At 38.8% G+C, this 17,246-nt stretch overlaps 1 protein-coding gene across 2 annotated transcripts in view; it reads left to right on the forward strand.

The window, feature by feature from the left end:
• RSPRY1 (ring finger and SPRY domain containing 1) overlaps positions 1-15,768 on the forward strand; it is a 44,943-nt gene extending 29,175 nt beyond the window's left edge. For both annotated transcript variants that reach the window (XM_036881102.2, XM_057493099.1), the window contains exons 11-15: positions 2,435-2,546; positions 4,702-4,804; positions 5,123-5,275; positions 9,732-9,836; positions 12,853-15,768. In XM_036881102.2, the coding sequence (XP_036736997.1) occupies positions 2,435-2,546; positions 4,702-4,804; positions 5,123-5,275; positions 9,732-9,836; positions 12,853-12,949 (570 nt within the window). In that variant the 3' untranslated portion in view covers positions 12,950-15,768. The remainder of the gene's footprint in view (positions 1-2,434; positions 2,547-4,701; positions 4,805-5,122; positions 5,276-9,731; positions 9,837-12,852) is intronic.
• The last annotated feature ends 1,478 nt before the right edge of the window (positions 15,769-17,246 follow it).

Consider the following 17,246-nt stretch of genomic DNA (forward strand, 5'->3'; position numbering starts at 1 on the left):
TAGTCTCCCATCCCATATAGAAAGTTCTGGGATGGGTTTTAGAAGTGATCCAACAAAATCAAACTAAACTTGCCTTCCATAAGCATAGTTTCCAAAGGTCCCTTTCAGCAAGGCTATATAGTGTCCCAGCATTGTTCATGGCTTTTTATAAACTCCTTTCTGGAGAGGGGCAAATTGGAGGAAGAGGGCCAGTGGAGGGGTCAGGTCTGGATTCTTGTCCAGGTGGAAAACTAGATCCTAGTCTGCCATTGTTTTGTGGGGGAACCTTCCCTGATGGGCTTCCTAGTCAACTGGGCCATAATTAAAACCTCTTAGCATGGGACTTTTTTGTGGCACCATCTAGTCAGAAGTAAGGGGGACTGGAGAACAATGCCAGTTAATCTTTTAGTTCCCAACTTGGGCACTGATTTAAAACAGATAGTACCAATTACACTGACAGCCTGCCCCAAATGATGTCCTGAAGATGATTGTTTAGGACTTTAAAATAAAAATCATAATATACAGAGCAGCTTCTGTTGAAGCCTCTTGCCTTGGAGAAAATGACTCTGTTACCTTAAACAGAAAAGTCAGGGGCTCCCAAACTGTTGAGGAATTAGCCAGGCTCCAAGGCAAAGTCAGAGGGCCAAGAGAGAGAAAATACAACAGCCAGTACATAAGAAAGCCAACACTGCTGTCACAGATCAGTCCCAACCATCACACGTGTGGGATCACTCACACTATGTTGGGTGTCTGGTGGCAGGGCCCAGCCAGCCAAGCCTAGGTCCCATCTCACCTCCCTAGCAGGGGGCAGGACACTCTATCCTTGGCACATTTCTCATAATAGGAAGGGATTGGGATGCTGGACAGCAGAAAAAAGAACAGTGCCCACCACATGGGGAAGGATCAAATTATTCCTTGATTTACAAGCTATGGAAGAAGTTTGTTTTTTTTTTTTTAGCAGGGTTTCCATTACTAAAATATATATGGCCAGAAACAGGCATATCAAAATTACCACCCCAAGTGCCAAGTTCACTACCCTGCTTCCTCATTTATCTGTCTCAGCCAGAGTCCTGTTGGGAATGTTTTCAGGTTGAAAGAGGGTGTAGTTCATCTAGGTTGCTCACTGAGATTTCAGCCCAAAGGTTTTTGAAGTGCACCTCTGCTTGGCAGAAGCACCTACTTATTTGCCTATGAAGGTGATCTATGGTTAAAATGGTTGGAGTTGCCCCATTGTCCCACAGTGCCACTCTGTTGTGAAATTCATCCAGGCATAGATATTACACTGAAAAGTCTGCCCTTAACTTTTGGTGGCTAGGGATTTCTTTTAAGTGTTCTGTTGAAGACTTCTTGGACATTAGAAAGAGTAGACAGAAAAGAATTGGCTTGCCTTTTGCCTGTACCCTAACACCTGGAAAATAAACTAAGTTTTTTACTTACTTTTTTCAGTTTTGGAAGGGATAGCAACGTATTATTTCTAGTAGACTGGTGAATATCTTCCCTGCCTAAAGGCTGTTAGACCTAAGTTCATTTAACTCTGGAATAGTCTGAAAGAATACCTTCAGGCTAATTCAGAAGCCTCACTTAGGAGAAACCTCATCCAAATTCAGTGTATTGTAGTCCAAATAGTCAAGGAGTATTTTTTCCAGTCTTTCACCTCATGGCATTGTTAATTCCATAGAATAAGCAGACCGTCACTAGGATGTGAGCTCTTACTTGATTTGGCTCACATTTTCAGTCCCTTTCTCCACTAGAATCTTTCACCATTGACCCTTAAAGATGGCAGTTACCTTACCTGCATGCTTCCTCTATTTCTTCTGGGTTTTTTTACAAGCATTCAAAATAATTTCTTAAGATCCCATGCACCCTTTTATTTGTGAAATAATTGGAAGACACATAATAAAAGAAGCTGCCAAGGACCTGTATGGTGCTCAAATTGAGCCAATCTCATAATAGCTATTAGCTGATCTCCATAACCTTTTTATTATCTCCAGTTTTGAAATCTCTGAGCATGTGGGTGTTTTGAAGACTACATGCAAAAATGGTGTTTGTCCAGTCACAGTGAAGTAGATAGCACACCATTCTTGGAATCAAAAGATTCCAAGGTCCAGACCTCACCCTTTTAGTAATGTGTCTTTGGGCAAGCTGGTTGACCTCTCTGAGCCTTTAATTTCCTCTAAAATACAGTGTAATCCTAACAGCCTCAAGGTAGTTGGTGAGAATTATAGGAACTAAGAAATGTGAAACTTGGGAAATGTTTGTTGGTGAAGTCATTATCTATTCACGTGGAACTAGGCCCCTAGGTTCGAATTTTGGTATTTTCCAAGAACCATAGGCTCTCTTCATCCAGAAAGCTTAGAATTCCAGCCACCAGGTTAATGGTTACAAAAAACAAACTTTTTTCCCAGAACATAGCAGGCAGAGCCTTGCTAATCTCCTGGGCCCTGTCTCCCTCCAGGAAGGCTATGGCATTGGGGATGATGAATATTCCTGTGCCTATGATGGCTGCCGGCAGCTGATTTGGTATAACGCAAGAAGTAAGCCTCACTTACACCCATGCTGGAAAGAAGGTATTCATTCCTCTGGTTCATGAATTTATTGCCTAGATTAAGACATCTTGTTATGATGAGGCATCTATTATGTTAGGCCTTGAAATGTTTTAATGGCAGAAAATTAAATGTGTAAAGAGATATTAGCTTTTGTATCTCCTGTCATGGATGTAAATGGCATTCTGATTAAGTTCCCTTTGGCGGAGCCCTTCCTTTAGCAAAACATTTCAGATGCCAAAATCCTTAATTTAGTGGGGAAATGATACTAAGATTAATAGGAATTCTAGTTTCTTCTCTGGGTATGTATTTTGAATGAAAGCAGCCATGGAGATATTGAGGACACTGAAATTGTAATGCCACTGAAATGAGGATATTTATTTAGAGATCAGATGGTGATGGAATAAGCACTATTCAGTGGCCACATCTGGGCACCTCATAAGCAGCTTTTTAGAATGGCTTGAGCACTTTCAGCCTCAAACATGTCTGCCCTGCCTCCATTCGCCAGACATCAGGCTTGGAGTGCTGCAGGGGGCACAGGCTACCAGGACTCTCAGTCATAGCTTTAGGATTTTTAGCAGGAATATATCTCACCAACAGCATGATCTTTTTGGCCCCATTCAATTTTTTGTTCCATCCAGTTTGCAGTATGCAAGGCCCTAGACCCATGAAAACATTTATTAATGAAAGGATCAAGCAGCAAAGTTAGAGCCACACAGGTAGTTTGTTGAACACTTAGATCATGGGATTTAAGGTTATTGAGTCTTTTTCCCCCCAACTAATACCAGTGAAAACAGGGTTTCCCTGCCATGGTGCCATTGCCTTGGAGAAGGATATTCTCAGGAGGTGCATCTAGGGGCCTCCAGACCATTCTGAGGATGTTGAATCCTATGGTCAGGGATGGGACCTCTGGGAAGATTTTATTCTCAACATAGGAGATAGCTAAAACCTCTCTAAGCCTCACTCTCTTGGTTTCCTGCCTCAGTCATAGATGTAAACTGGATTTTCAGGCATGCCAAGAGAGCAGGAATTTGATCACTGCTGAGAGGGAACAACTCCACTTGACAAACTAAATTGGTAACGTGGGAAAAGACAAAACCTGAAAAGCCAACATAAGCACCCATTTTAATGGCTTGCAGGTTCTTAAAGGAACATAAACTTTACTAAACCAGGCATAAGATAGAGGCACTATCTACAATGACTGTCAAGTTTGTTTTTAAAAGGATTACTGAAATAATGTTTATTATAAAAATATGGGAAATAGGGGGGAAAAGTAAAATGAACTAGAATCCCTTGTAATTTCCTCCATCTCTAGAGATTTTTGAAAAACACCTAAAATGTAGTGTATATTGTTGTTGTTATATTTAATATGCCTTGAACAACTTTCCAGGTTATTAAATAACATTATTTTTAATGTCTTTTCAATATTGCATTATGTAATTACACTTGTTCCAACTTTCTGAAAACCACTTTGTGTATGAGCTTTACTTTGTTTTTCTGAATTACACTATATTAATCAGTGCTTCCAGTTTGAACATTTACATTTATGCCCTTTAAAATTATTATTTTAAAAAGATACTATAACCCATTCCAGATTTTCTCAGGACAGATCCTTAGAAATGAAATTTCTCTGGCAAGGGGGATACAGAATTTCAAGGCTTTTGCTATATACTACCAGATTTTCCTCCACTAGCATTGAGCATCCATTTTTCTTGTCATTACTGTGTAATTTCGTATGTTTATCTTTGACAGTTTAAAAAGCAAAAACTTTATGAGTGAAGATGAATGCAATTTGTTTTAAACATGTTTTGGGGCAGTTATCTCAGGGAGTTTTAACTCTTAACCAGAGAGACAAAGAAGCTCATGATTTTGATCTTACTGTATTCCACTGGTCCCCAAATGCACGTTTTTCCACATTTTAACATCTTTGAAATTGGAATGCTTCTTATAATTGATGGCTTGTCACAGCTTAACTGACAACATTTGCTTCTTCATGGTACATTAAAATACTGGTATGAAGGGGTCAGATCAGTTGCAGAAGAAGCAAGAAAGATGAATATGCTGAATACATGGCTGCAGGTACAGACTTAATACAGTGACATCAAAACCCTTTGAGACACTTAGCAGAATCCTTGTAGTACACACCCTTATCCTTACAATGTTTCTCTTTATCCACTAGGAGACACAGTAGGATTTCTGTTAGACTTGAATGAAAAGCAAATGATCTTCTTTTTAAATGGCAACCAGTTGCCTCCTGAGAAGCAAGTCTTTTCATCTACTGTGTAAGTAGCTTTTCCCAGTCCAAAATTTGAATAGATGCATGGGATACACTTTTCCTCAGAAAAAAAACTGTCCATTTACATAGTTGTGATGAGCAATCCTTTTATTTCAAGTATTTGATCATACTTAAAACTATCCCAAAGGTTGATATAGGAAGATGAGGGCAGGATATTCTCTAGTTGTAACTCCTGAGTTAGCAAACAGAATTTGTCACCCTTCTAGGGTGTGACTTGTTCCAACTTTCTGAAAACCACTTTGTGTATGAGCTTTACTTTGTTTTTCTGAATTCTCTTAACCCCTGTAATCATTTCTATTTGTAGATCTGGATTTTTTGCTGCAGCTAGTTTCATGTCATATCAACAATGTGAGTTCAATTTTGGAGGAAAACCATTCAAATATCCACCATCTATGAAATTTAGCACTTTTAATGACTTTGCCTTCCTAACAGCTGAAGAGAAAATAATTTTGCCAAGGTAAGGAATCTGCTTAGGCTATCTCCAGACTTTCACATGCATCTCTTGAGAAATAAAAACTATTTCTAAGAGGTTTTCTTCAAGTTTTTACAAATAATTTTGAAAACCTGAGTAAAAATGGATGACTGCCCAGGAAATAAATAAAATAGAACCCAGAAGATATACAAATAAACCAACCAATTATTATAAAATTAATTGAAAAAAATGAAGAGCTATGTCCCAAAAAAGCACAATGATTTCACAGGAGAGTTCCACCAAATCTGTAATAAGTAACACTATTGCTATTTGAAATGTTACAGAACCTAGAAAGAACATTTCCAAATAATTTTTATGAGCTAAAAAACATTGACTTAAAAATCAGACAACACAGATACATACACAAAAAAACCTTCAAACTAACTTCATTTGAATGTCGGTAAAAATTCTAAATTTAGAAAGCCACGTCCAACTTTTAATTAACAGAGTTGGGTTTATTGAAAGATTTCTTGGGTTTAGCTATGTGGCAAAGATGCCAGTGCTCTTCTACAACAATTAGAACAATGAATGTCATCTTGGATAAAATTTCAAGCCCTTATTTGCCAAAAATTGTGATTGGCATTAGTTGTCTCATTGGATGAATGTGCTCTGTTCCTTAAGCTGGGGAAGACTCCAGCTGCTTCCTGGTAATTCAAGTTAAGGCTTGTTTCACTATATGAGCCAAAGTTTATCATTTTTAACAGAACAGCTTAGCTTCCTGGGCCTGTGTGAGGAAAGGTATTCCTGTTACTAATGCCACATCAGTTACATCAATGAGAGTCTCTCTCGGCTGTCAAGGAGACCACGCCACACATGGCATAGCCAGTGTTGAGCCATTTTGCCCTTGAAGGTATCTATAACATAATGTAATCCTAGCTTCTACTTTGACTTAAAAAGCAGGTATGTAAACAGCCCTTCTGGGCTGTGCTTCACCTTGGACTCAGTGTCTCGAAGCTTGAGATGGCTTAGCAGTTTCCAGAAGAACTAGAAAATACCCCATAGTGACAACAGCTTTGCCTGCAGCCTTGGTAATATCCCAAGAACAGAAGGGCCATATTCGCAGCTCAGAGACCTAAGGTTCATTCTTAGAACTTCCTTTCAGCTTATCTTTGTGAATGATAGAGATTCTGAATTTTAAATCCTCTTAGTGAAAGTCTGAAGTAACACCTGTCTCATCTGTCAGGCCTCATTCTTTTTTGTTTAGCCTGTCTTCTTTTATGTGGTCCCTAAATAAGTCTGCCCTCTCACATACACCCTAAAAGGTACAACCAGTCCGTCTAAGAGTTCCCCTGGAGGCTGGCCTTAGTTAAAACTGCTTCAGCATTTAGTTAACCACCTCTGTAGAATTAAGCTTTCCAAAAGTCAGAGAGCAATAATAGGCATCAGTTGTTGGAAAGTCCTTTTATGGGCAGCTGCTGTGTACTCTCTTTGTATATAAGTTTGGTGCCCAGAGTGCAGTCTGCCTTGAATAAGAGCAGAGTTACAAGCTAGGGCGATCCTCTGCTGCACTAGACTTTATTGTCTTTCACAGTGACTTTAAGATCAGAGTGTCAGAGGCTAATTGAGTGGCCTCCTTAATGCCATCCACATCCTGGTACCTTGCCCCCCTGAAGAGAAAATCATCAACATTCCAGCTGCACTTAATTACAAATTGTGTCATTAAGTGTGAATGTGCCTGGGATTGTTTTCTATGCCATTAATATTTTCAGCCCATGTTCTAAAAGCTTATATCAGGGATACATTTTTCCTCGAAATAGTATTCCCTTCTGGCTTCAAGGCAGATCATTGCCCTGTTACTGCCTGGGATTTTGGAAATCACTCTATATTGTTTATACTGTTTCTAGTGCTTCTCCTGCCATTCATTATTTTCTTCTTCTTAACCTTTTTATTGTGGAAAACTTCAAATACACACAAAAGAAAAAAAGAATAGTACAGTGAAGCACCATATACCCACTGTCAAGTCCACTCACAGTCGCCTGCTTCTTCTACAGTCTTCCTTCATCTCTGTTAACAGCTCCATTATCATTTCAGTTTCCCTGGCCATAATCCTAAAGTATCCTTGACACCTTATTTTCTGTTATTCCCACGTCTGATTCCTCAGCAAATCCTGTGAGCTGTGCCTTCAGAATATATCCCAAATCCAACTAGTTATTATCACCCTCATGGCTACTACCATGGTCCAAGCCTTCATCATTTTCCACCTGGATTATTTTTGTCCTGCCTTCTAACTAGTCTCCCTGCTCCTGCCTGGACCCCCTTCAGTCTATTCACAGCTTCCAGAATGATTTTTCACAACTTAAATGAGATCATGCACTTCTCTGCTCAAAAGACTCTTCTGGCTTCCCATTTCACTTATGGGAAAAAAGTTTAAATCTTTATGGTGACCTACCAGGCCCTACACAATTTGTCCCTTCCACTCCTCCATTACTTCTCTTTTATCTCTTGTGTCTTTTTCAACCACCCTGGCCTCCTTACAGCTCTGGAAACATACCAGGTCTATTGTAGCTTCAGGGGCTTTGTGCTTACTGTTTCTGCTACTAGAACGATCCAGGGTATGTGTTCCAACACCAACAAGCAATTAACTCCATTCTGACACTATCTACCTGGAGATAGCATCAGATTCTACAAGTTATGAGCTCAGTCTTACAAGATTGCCCTTCTCCCCCACTTTAGATGTCAGTCACAAGTTCAGGTTCTCACCTGTGCTTCTGACCAACTGGGCTATACATTGGAGGGTCCCATAGCCTCCTCCTCAGGTTTGATTAATTTGCTGAAGTGGCTCACAGTACTCAGGAAAACAGTTTATTTACTAAGATTACCATTTTTTTTAAATAAAAATATGCGGATATAACTCAGGAACAGCCAGATTGAAGAGATACATAGGGCAAGGTATATGGGAAGAACAAGGAGCCTCCGTGTTCCCTGAGCACACCACTCTCCCCATCTCCACATGCTTGCAACCCTGAAGCTCTTCAAACCCTGTCCTTTGGGGGCTTTATGGAGGCGTCATTACAGAGGCGTGGTTGATTAAGCCATTGGTCGTCGTCAGTGACTGTTGAGCTCAATCTTCAGTCCTTTTCAGCTCCTGGGAGGTGGAAGAAGGGGAGACTGAAAGTTCCAACCCACTAACGATATGGCTGTTTTCCTGGCAACAAGCCCCAAACTTAGGTGACCTATGGTTTTTGGAACGTTGTCTCATTAACATACCAAAAGGCCATTATTGCTCTCCTCCTTTAGGAATTTTCTAGAGTTTTAGGAACTCTGTGCCAGGAACCCATACTAAGACTAAATATACACACAGTATCACAAATGGTCTTCTCTCTCCAGATATCCACAGGGCTCATTTCTCACTCCTTTCATATCTGTACTAAAATTTCACCTTAGTGAGAATTTCTTGGCTGCCATATTTAAGATTGTATCTCCCTGCCTCTCATACACACACACTCCTTATCCTTCTCCCTAGCTTATTTTTCTTTATACTGCTCATCAGCACTTAAAATTCTGTTTATTTTACTTTTTTACCTGGTTTTATTGTCTGTCTTCCCCACTGGAGTATAAGCTCTCTGAAGGCAGGGACACTTTTTTAGCCCTCTCTTCGCTGATGGATCACTAGGGCTGGAACAGTGCCTTCCTGGCACATGGTGAGGCCTTCAGCAAACGGAATGAGTACTGCCTGTTTCTGTTGCCCTCTCATCACGCTGTACCTTCGCAGAGCATTTCTGCCTGTCGGCTTTTCCATTCCAGACTCTGGTAAAGGATAACTCAAGGGTTCTCCCCTGAGGTCTGGACTATGCCAGACTTACATAGACACCTTGAAATTGTATAAAGACTTGTGTGTGTGTGCATTTTGCTTGGGAAAGGCTCTGTGCTTTTCATCAAACTCAAGAGATGTGTAACTTAAAAGGTTAAAAAAAATTTTTTTTTTTTTGAGGAACATTATGTTTACTAGACTCCCCCCATCACCAAGTCCCCCCCACATACCCCATTACAGTCACTGTCATGCAGTGTAGTAAGATGCTGTGGAATCGCTACTTGTCTTCTCCGTGTCGCACAGCCCTCCCTGTGCCCCCCACTCACATTATACATTGCTGATCATAATGCCCCCTAAAAGGTTAAAATTTGATGGTAAAACAAAAAGAGCACTGGGCTAAGAACCAAAAGATTTGAATTTGATTCTTGAATCTTAACTCTGTGTCCTTAATGCAGTGTTTCTTGAACTATTTCTTTGTAAAATGGGAATGACCATGCTCCTTCATTCCCTACTTTATAAAATCATTATAGCATTGAAATGAGATGTCTGTATGAAAACTTTGCTGAACAGACATAAGGAGTACATAGCACATTTCATGTGTAGAGAGCATTTTCAAAGCCTTTTGCATGCTTCACTGCTCACAGGCCCATTTATTTGTTGATAAAATGAGTTGGAAACTTTTCTACTCAGGCACAGGCGTCTTGCTCTCTTGAAGCAAGTCAGTATCCGGGAAAACTGCTGCTCCCTCTGTTGTGACGAAGTAGCAGACACACAATTGAAGCCATGTGGACACAGGTGAGAGGGTTTGTTTGTTTACTTCCTCTTTTGTACATTACATTAGGCAAAGTTTCATCCTGTCCTTGAACTGCTTTTACAGTGTACCAGATCCACAGCTGTTCATCAAGGTTTATTATTTCCAAAGTGCTGATTGAGGAATTAGTTTGCCAGGTAGTACACGGCTATCTTCCAGAACGTATCTGAAATAGAAGTTGCTTGATATGAAAGGCCTATGCCTTTATTTTTCTTACTCAGTACTATATTTTTAAATACTGTTTTCACTTCATAAAATGTAAAAGGTTTAATGTTACTTATGAGCCTCTGGGGCAGTCCATTTTAGTTTGAGAGCCGCCTCATTTACTTACTATTTACTTTCCTAACCATTGAGAAGGCAGTGCTTCCTTGCCATCTGACCAAATTTCAGTTGTAGGAGATGAATTCAGAGGGTAGCCTGGATCTTATAGAACAGAATATTTAAACATCAGCTAGTAAAATGGTCCCCAAGATAAGTATCCCACGTAAGGTCAGAAAGGGGAAGAGGACTTGGGTAGTCTGCTGGACAACCTGGCCCAGGCATGTGTGCTCACTGCGTGTAAGCAGTACCCATGCTGATGTGCTAGGCCAGCTCCCAGTAGTTCAGCATATCGCATACCCTGCCTTGGCCTTATTTTTGACAGGGCTTTAGCCACCAAGTCTCTTAGGGGTCCAGAGCCTGGATGATGGACCCCAGTTTGTCACCCACAGATATCTCAGCCTGGGCCTCTGGCTCTGCCTTGCTGTATTTTGAAGTGAGATGTTATTTAATTGGCTTTGAGGGAAGTACATAGAGCTTGTGTCATTTCATCCTTGGCTCTTCCAGTCTCTCTCTTAAAGGCATAATGATTCCAGCTGTGTCTATTCCTTGGCATCAAGTTCTGGCATCAAGCCCAGAATTCCTATTGGAGCACTTTTTGAGCTTTTAGTTGCAGTTGCAGACTTTAAAGGCTGGACATCCTGATACCCTTTTTGACCTTTGTTCCTGTGAGAATGTTAAGATCCCAAGCAGCAGGATCTGGTTGTATTCACCTTTGAGCTGTCTGGCCCTTCTTGGTGGCTTTGAACACAACAAGGGCTCATGAATGAGGGCTGATCTCTAAAAACACAGAACCAGCTAATTTAAATATGAGTACAGTCTCCATAATCTATCTAAAACAGGGTTGGAAGAAGAAATTAAGAGGTATAAGAAAATTTAGTTCAACTTTCATCAGCAACAAATTTTAAAAGGGTTGGGGGAAAGAAAGGAAACCTGGATAAACTGAATGATATGAATTGACTCCTGAAAAGAGATTGGTCTAAGCATTCCTATTACCACAGAAGAAATTAAGATGATTATCAAAGCTATTTTCAGCTTCCCTGCCAAAGGCACTAATCCCAGGTGGTTTTACAGGTGAATTTTTCAAACTTTTCCAGACCATAGAGAAAATAGGAAAACTACAGTATTCTTTTTACAAAGCCTGCATGATAATCATACCAAAAGTTGATAAAGTACCATAAAAGAGAACTTATGGATGTAAATCTAAATATCCTAAATATTACCAAGTAGAACCCAGAAATAAAACCAAGGGGGCTTATCTCAGGCATACAAGATTGGTACAATGTAGGAAATCTATTCGTGTAGTTTATTCAAATAGGCCAAAGGGAAGAGGTATAGGGAATTAACACTTTCTCCAAAAATGCTAAAAAGGCATTTGTTAAAATTATTTAACCATTTATGGATCGAATTCCTAATGGATGGAATACTATGAAACAGAAATGGATAGGGGGAAGAAAACCATATAAAGTAGGTATTAATGGATACTTCCTTAAGGATATAGAAGATGTATGTCTCAACCAAACACTAGCATCTTTTTAACAGTGACACCCTGGAAGTATTCCATGATACTGGGTACAAGAGAAGGACTCCTGCTGTTAGCACTATGACTTACATTGTGTAAGCTAAGGCAGTTAGATGAAAGAGAGGAAAACTGGGAAGAGTGTGTATCAGTGATACCTTAATTTTAAAAAAAAAAAGGAAACCTGGGAAGAGGAAGAAAATCAGTATTTGGAGATGACAGATTGTTTACTTGAATACCAGGAGAATTGGCTGACAGTGTATTGGAATCAGTGTGACAGCTGAATGAGCTAATTGGTTACAAAAAACATTAGTTCTTCTATGTATGAATAGCAACCAATTAGAACATACCATTGAACAGCTCTTTTATAATAGTCAAAAAAAAGCTAAGACTATATATATCAAGAAATATGTGGTGCCTTTATGTAGAAAACTTAAACTACAAAAGAATGTAATAGAAAACTTGAATAAATGGATCTCTTCTTGGATTGGAAGAATTCTCAGTATTGTAAAGGTAATAATTTTACCTAAACCTAAGTTTAATTCAGTCCATATAAAAAAGGCAACATGATTTTTTTTCTGGAAATAGAAATGCTAATTCAAAAGTTCATATAATACTAAGTCAAGAAAATTCTGAAAAAGAAGAATTATAGAGATGACCAACTCTAGCTACCACATCTTAAAATAGATTAAGGCAAATACTTTTGGTTTGGTTCTGGCATATGAAAAGAATGATAGAACAATGGAACAGAAAAGCAGCCCAGGAACAGAACTAGCTACAAATGAAATTTTAACATGATAAGCCATTGTATCAAATCTATGGCGAAAGATGAACTATTTGACAAATGATAGTGAGATAAATGGCTAGCTGTCTGGGGGAAAATAGCATTGTATTTTTACCTATATATACATACCTGCATATATATGCTGGGTACATATGGACTTTCTGAAAGAATATACTTGAATTTTTAACTAACTCCTCAGAAGAGGAAGAGGAGGATCATAAATGGGAGGGAGACTCATTTATTTATATATTGACTTTTTTAACTTTATGTAATTATTACCCTTTCAATTAACAAGCTTGTTAACATTTTAGATTGTCTTAGAGGTTGTCATTTTGACCTTTTGAAGTATCCTAACTGGCATTCATGTCTTTCTCCTCAGTGACCTATGCATGGATTGTGCCTTGCAGCTGGAGACCTGCCCATTATGTCGTAAAGAAATAGTGTCTAGAGTCAGACAGATTTCTCATATTTCATGACACATGTGAAAAGTCATCATGGACTTGTTTCTACTCAATTCCGGCCAATGTTGAAGAGAAAAACAAAGAAAAAAACCCATCTCTAATCAGTATGCACATTGAAGCCTATAGCCATGGCCAGATTTATGCTAAAAATGGTAGTTTGTCAAAGACAAAATTCTCTTAGAATCTAACCCAACTTGCCAGCACTGAGAAATTCCTTTTAAGGCCAAGGAAAGCTGAATGCTAACAGCTAGGCCTGTGGTACTTCCATGAAAAATATTAGGAGACAATGCCCTCCTGGACTCTGGAATTCTCCATGTTGGGTTCATTTGATTGTTTAATACAGGATGTTTTGTCTCATGTTCTAAAGTTTTTATTTTGGGCAGAAGTCATTATGGAGAAGTAAATGCAGCATTTCTGGGTTAAGTGTAACTTTTCACTGGTCAGAGAGACACCGGTGTGTTAAGCATGGATATTGCACTGCAAGACTTGAATCTCTAAAAGTAGGATCACACAGGTCAATACTACAGGCAACATGGAGGGCCTGAAAGAAGGTGCAGACTATAGGAAAAAACCCAAATTTTTGCTATTTCAGTGATTCCAAAGAACATTCTAGTTTTTTTTAACTGCAGAAAATTGGTGGTATTTTCACATTCATGGTGTTTCTATCCAATTTCAGTACCCACATTTTGTGAGGAAAAAATGTTTTAACAATGCAAGAGAAATTCTTAGCTTACGTGCAGTGTTAGACTGGAGAAAATTTGGTATTTGGGATATTTTTAAGGTACCATCAAATCAGGTTTTTTGTTGTTTGTTAAAAAAATTTTTTTAATCAGTATTGTTTTTGGAAGTAATATACTTTGAAACTCTTGAACTAATAGTCTCAAAACTCTTGGAAGACAGTCTGAGAGCACATATTCCTATTGTTTTAAATAAACACATGTTTTTGAATAGTAAATTCAATCGTGAATTGTTGACTATGTCTTCATCAAAAGTGTTAACCCCTCTCAGGGTCTCTGGTGAAGACCTTCAAGAGTTTGGTTTTTTCTCCCAGAAAATTGGAAGGTAGAATTGTAAATTCATAGAACTTATCTTATAATGGTGTACCTCAGCAGCTGCCTTTCAATTTATGCCAAGTCCTTACTGAGTTTATACTTGAATAGTAAATATGTCTTCTTGAGTTTTACAGTGTCTTAAACTCAATGCACATTTTTTTCTTCCTTTCCCACCCTTTCTTGTTTGTAGTTCATTAAACTGTCCTATTACAGAGCTGATTTCTTTCCTGGCCGTACTTGTTGGGGTGCTGGATCTCTTCCATGTCATTAGTCTTCCATAAATTCAAAAAAAATACATATATATATATATATATATATGTTCTCTTCCCTAGCTCATGGTGAATACAGTAATTTGCATTGAAAAAAAATAAAACATTTGTTGCCTTTTTGGACTAAGATTTCACAACTTTCATTGGTGCCTGCTCCTGAGGTTCCAAGACTGTATACTTTCAGGTTTAAGGGCTATTTTCCAGGGTAGGAGAGAATCAAGTATTAGATTAAGAAGCAAGGTTAGTAATTTATTCATCCAGGAGATCTTCATGTGATATACAAAACAGATTTCATGCTGGAGCTTCCTGTCTTCCTTGGGGAGAAAACAATATATGTGTTTATTGTAATAAATTGTTGGTGCCTTGAAAGAAAAGAATAAGGTGCTGTGAGGAGAAGAGGGAGACTTAATTTAGAGGGGAGCACAGAAGAAACCTCACTGAGGAAGTAATATTAATTAAAAGCTCAAAGGAAGTAGGACATGACCAGAGAAACTGGGGACAAGCTTCAAGGACTGGTTAGCTACGTGAACACAATATTATAAGCAAAGGCTTTAAGGACAAAAGGAGTTCAGGGGGCTTTGAGATCTCATGGAAGGCCCCTGTAGCTAGTGAGATAGGAAACAGGGTAGAATAGTATGTGCCCGTGTTGAGAGGCCTAGGGACTGCTCGGGAAGCCATGTTAAGGACTTTATATTTTATCCTAAGTACAATGGAAAGCAAATAAATTTAAGCATGGGAGTACTTTGATAAATAATTTTAAAAGATGGCTCTGGCTTCTATGTGGAGAATGGAAAGGTCGGGGGGTGGGGGGGTGAGGACAAGCAAAAAATGGAAATACTAGGACCAGTAGGGAGACTGAAATAGTCCAGCAGAGAGGTGAAGGTGGTCTGTAAATTCAGTAGAGAGAAAAGTAAATGGAACTAATAGGTCATCTGCCAGGTAGTCAAACAAATGAAGTAGCCTACTAACTTTCTAAAAATCTACCCTTGAACTTTGTTCACCAAATGTCTACTTTTCCAATTTTAAACTGCTAGACCATGAAGTGAGACTTCAATATTGAATTTGATTCAATCATTCAGGATAGAAGCAAAGTTGTAATCTTGGAGGTATTTCAAAGAGAAGACATTTACTCCATATAAAAGAAGAAAAATATGTATTAGCAAGCTATGTGGAAGCAAGTAAACACACTGCATTTAAGCATTTTAAGAGAACTTGAAAGCTAGGCATTTATTGGTGACGTACCAGAGAAGAACAACTTTTAGGTTTAAGGCATTTTTTTCAATGATTCATTGGGGAAATGCCCCAAGGGTTCCTGCTGAAAGAAAAAATTGTTTTAATGAATTGCCACCATTTTTGAGTGATAACTGATAAAGCAAGGTAAACTCATGGTGCTGTTTGCACGCCAGGAAATGACTTAATCACAGAAATCAAAATTTCACTAGCAGAAAATGACTTTTGCATGAATTTGAACCATGTTGAAGATTAATCTGAAAAATAAACCATCCAACAAAGATCAGTGCTTTCCAAGATTGTTCATTTTTGCTGTGTATTCACTTGAAACAATTATTAGTGGTAACCCATGATCAAAGGATTTAAGAAACAATTATTCATGGAAAATATTTAATATATTGAAGTAAAATTTTAGTTTTCTCAGTGGGCCACAGTTCTCTTTTCAATAAAAAGCATCAGGTTCTGATTTCCAGAAGTATTGTTTGACAGCTCAGGAATTGGGCCATGTCTAGCATGATGATTAAAACAGGCCCTTCAGAGTGAACCTGAACCAAGTTCCAGCCCCATGATGCCACTCAGCACTAGTAGGCAAGTGCTCCTAAGCCTTGGTTTCTTAATCTGTAAAACAGATCATAATACTTAAAAGGGTTTTGTTTTTGCATTTTTCTCATAGAGTTTCAAGTATTTCAAAAGGAGACAATATATTTAGGAAATGTTTAGCACAGTAACTAGCACATGCCTGAGTAAGTGGGTACCTGCCATCTTTAACCCCCTTTGTTCTTAGAGCCAGAGATGGTGAAGTGGATTAAAGATATGCAGAAATTCTTTAATATTCCTCGTATCTATAAGTGAAGTATGTGTCCCCTCCTCTTAAATCTGAGTGGGCTCTGTCTCCTGGACCAATGGAATTCAGTGGGAGTGAGACTGTCCCAGTTTCCAGTCCTAGTACTTTAACTGGCAGATTCTACTTCTGTCCCCTGAAATATCTGCTCTTAGACCCACTATGATGTGAGAAAACCCAAGCATCCCTGGAAGGACCCACATGGAGAACTGAGACCACCCCCAGTCCTCTGACCAGCATCAACTGAGCGCCCAGCCATGTGAGTCAGCATCTTAGAAGAGGCTCGTCTAGCCCATTCCAGCTGCCCCAACTGACACCAAGTGGAACAGAGACTAGCTGTGCCTACCCAAAGCTGCCCAAATTGCAGATTAGTGAGCAAAATAATTGTTTTAAGCCACTAATTTTGGGGGAGTCACTTGTAGCAGCAATAGAGAACCAGAACAGGTGATTATCAAGTTTCCTCCTCCACTCTGATTTCATATATGATTTAGCAGTAAAAAGGGTGGGCAAGTTCATTTAGTCCAGAAGAAATAAGTGTAGTTTACAGAGAAAGTAGGTCATGAGGAAATTTGCTAAGTTTGTTTTGAATTAGCGTGACTAATGCTTGACTTAAAACTCAGCCCAGTTATTCAGCAAATCTTTTATTGTTTTTATATTCCATTGCTATTGTGGACACAAGATGGAAACATTTAGAGACTACCAATGTCTAAATTCAAGTTCTATTTCTATCAATTATAAAAACAATATTAATATTGGAAACTACACTATGAGCTATACATAATAAACAGGATTTCTGCATAATTCTGCATAAATACAATAAACCTTAGTTGTATATATTAGGATTTTAGATGCTAGTCTTGTACTCCGTGCTAAACATAGTACCCCTGAGAACTGATCTCACCCGGGATACTGAGATAGGG

Source organism: Manis pentadactyla, chromosome 15 (assembly GCF_030020395.1).
Source record: "Manis pentadactyla isolate mManPen7 chromosome 15, mManPen7.hap1, whole genome shotgun sequence".
NCBI lineage: Eukaryota > Metazoa > Chordata > Mammalia > Pholidota > Manidae > Manis > Manis pentadactyla.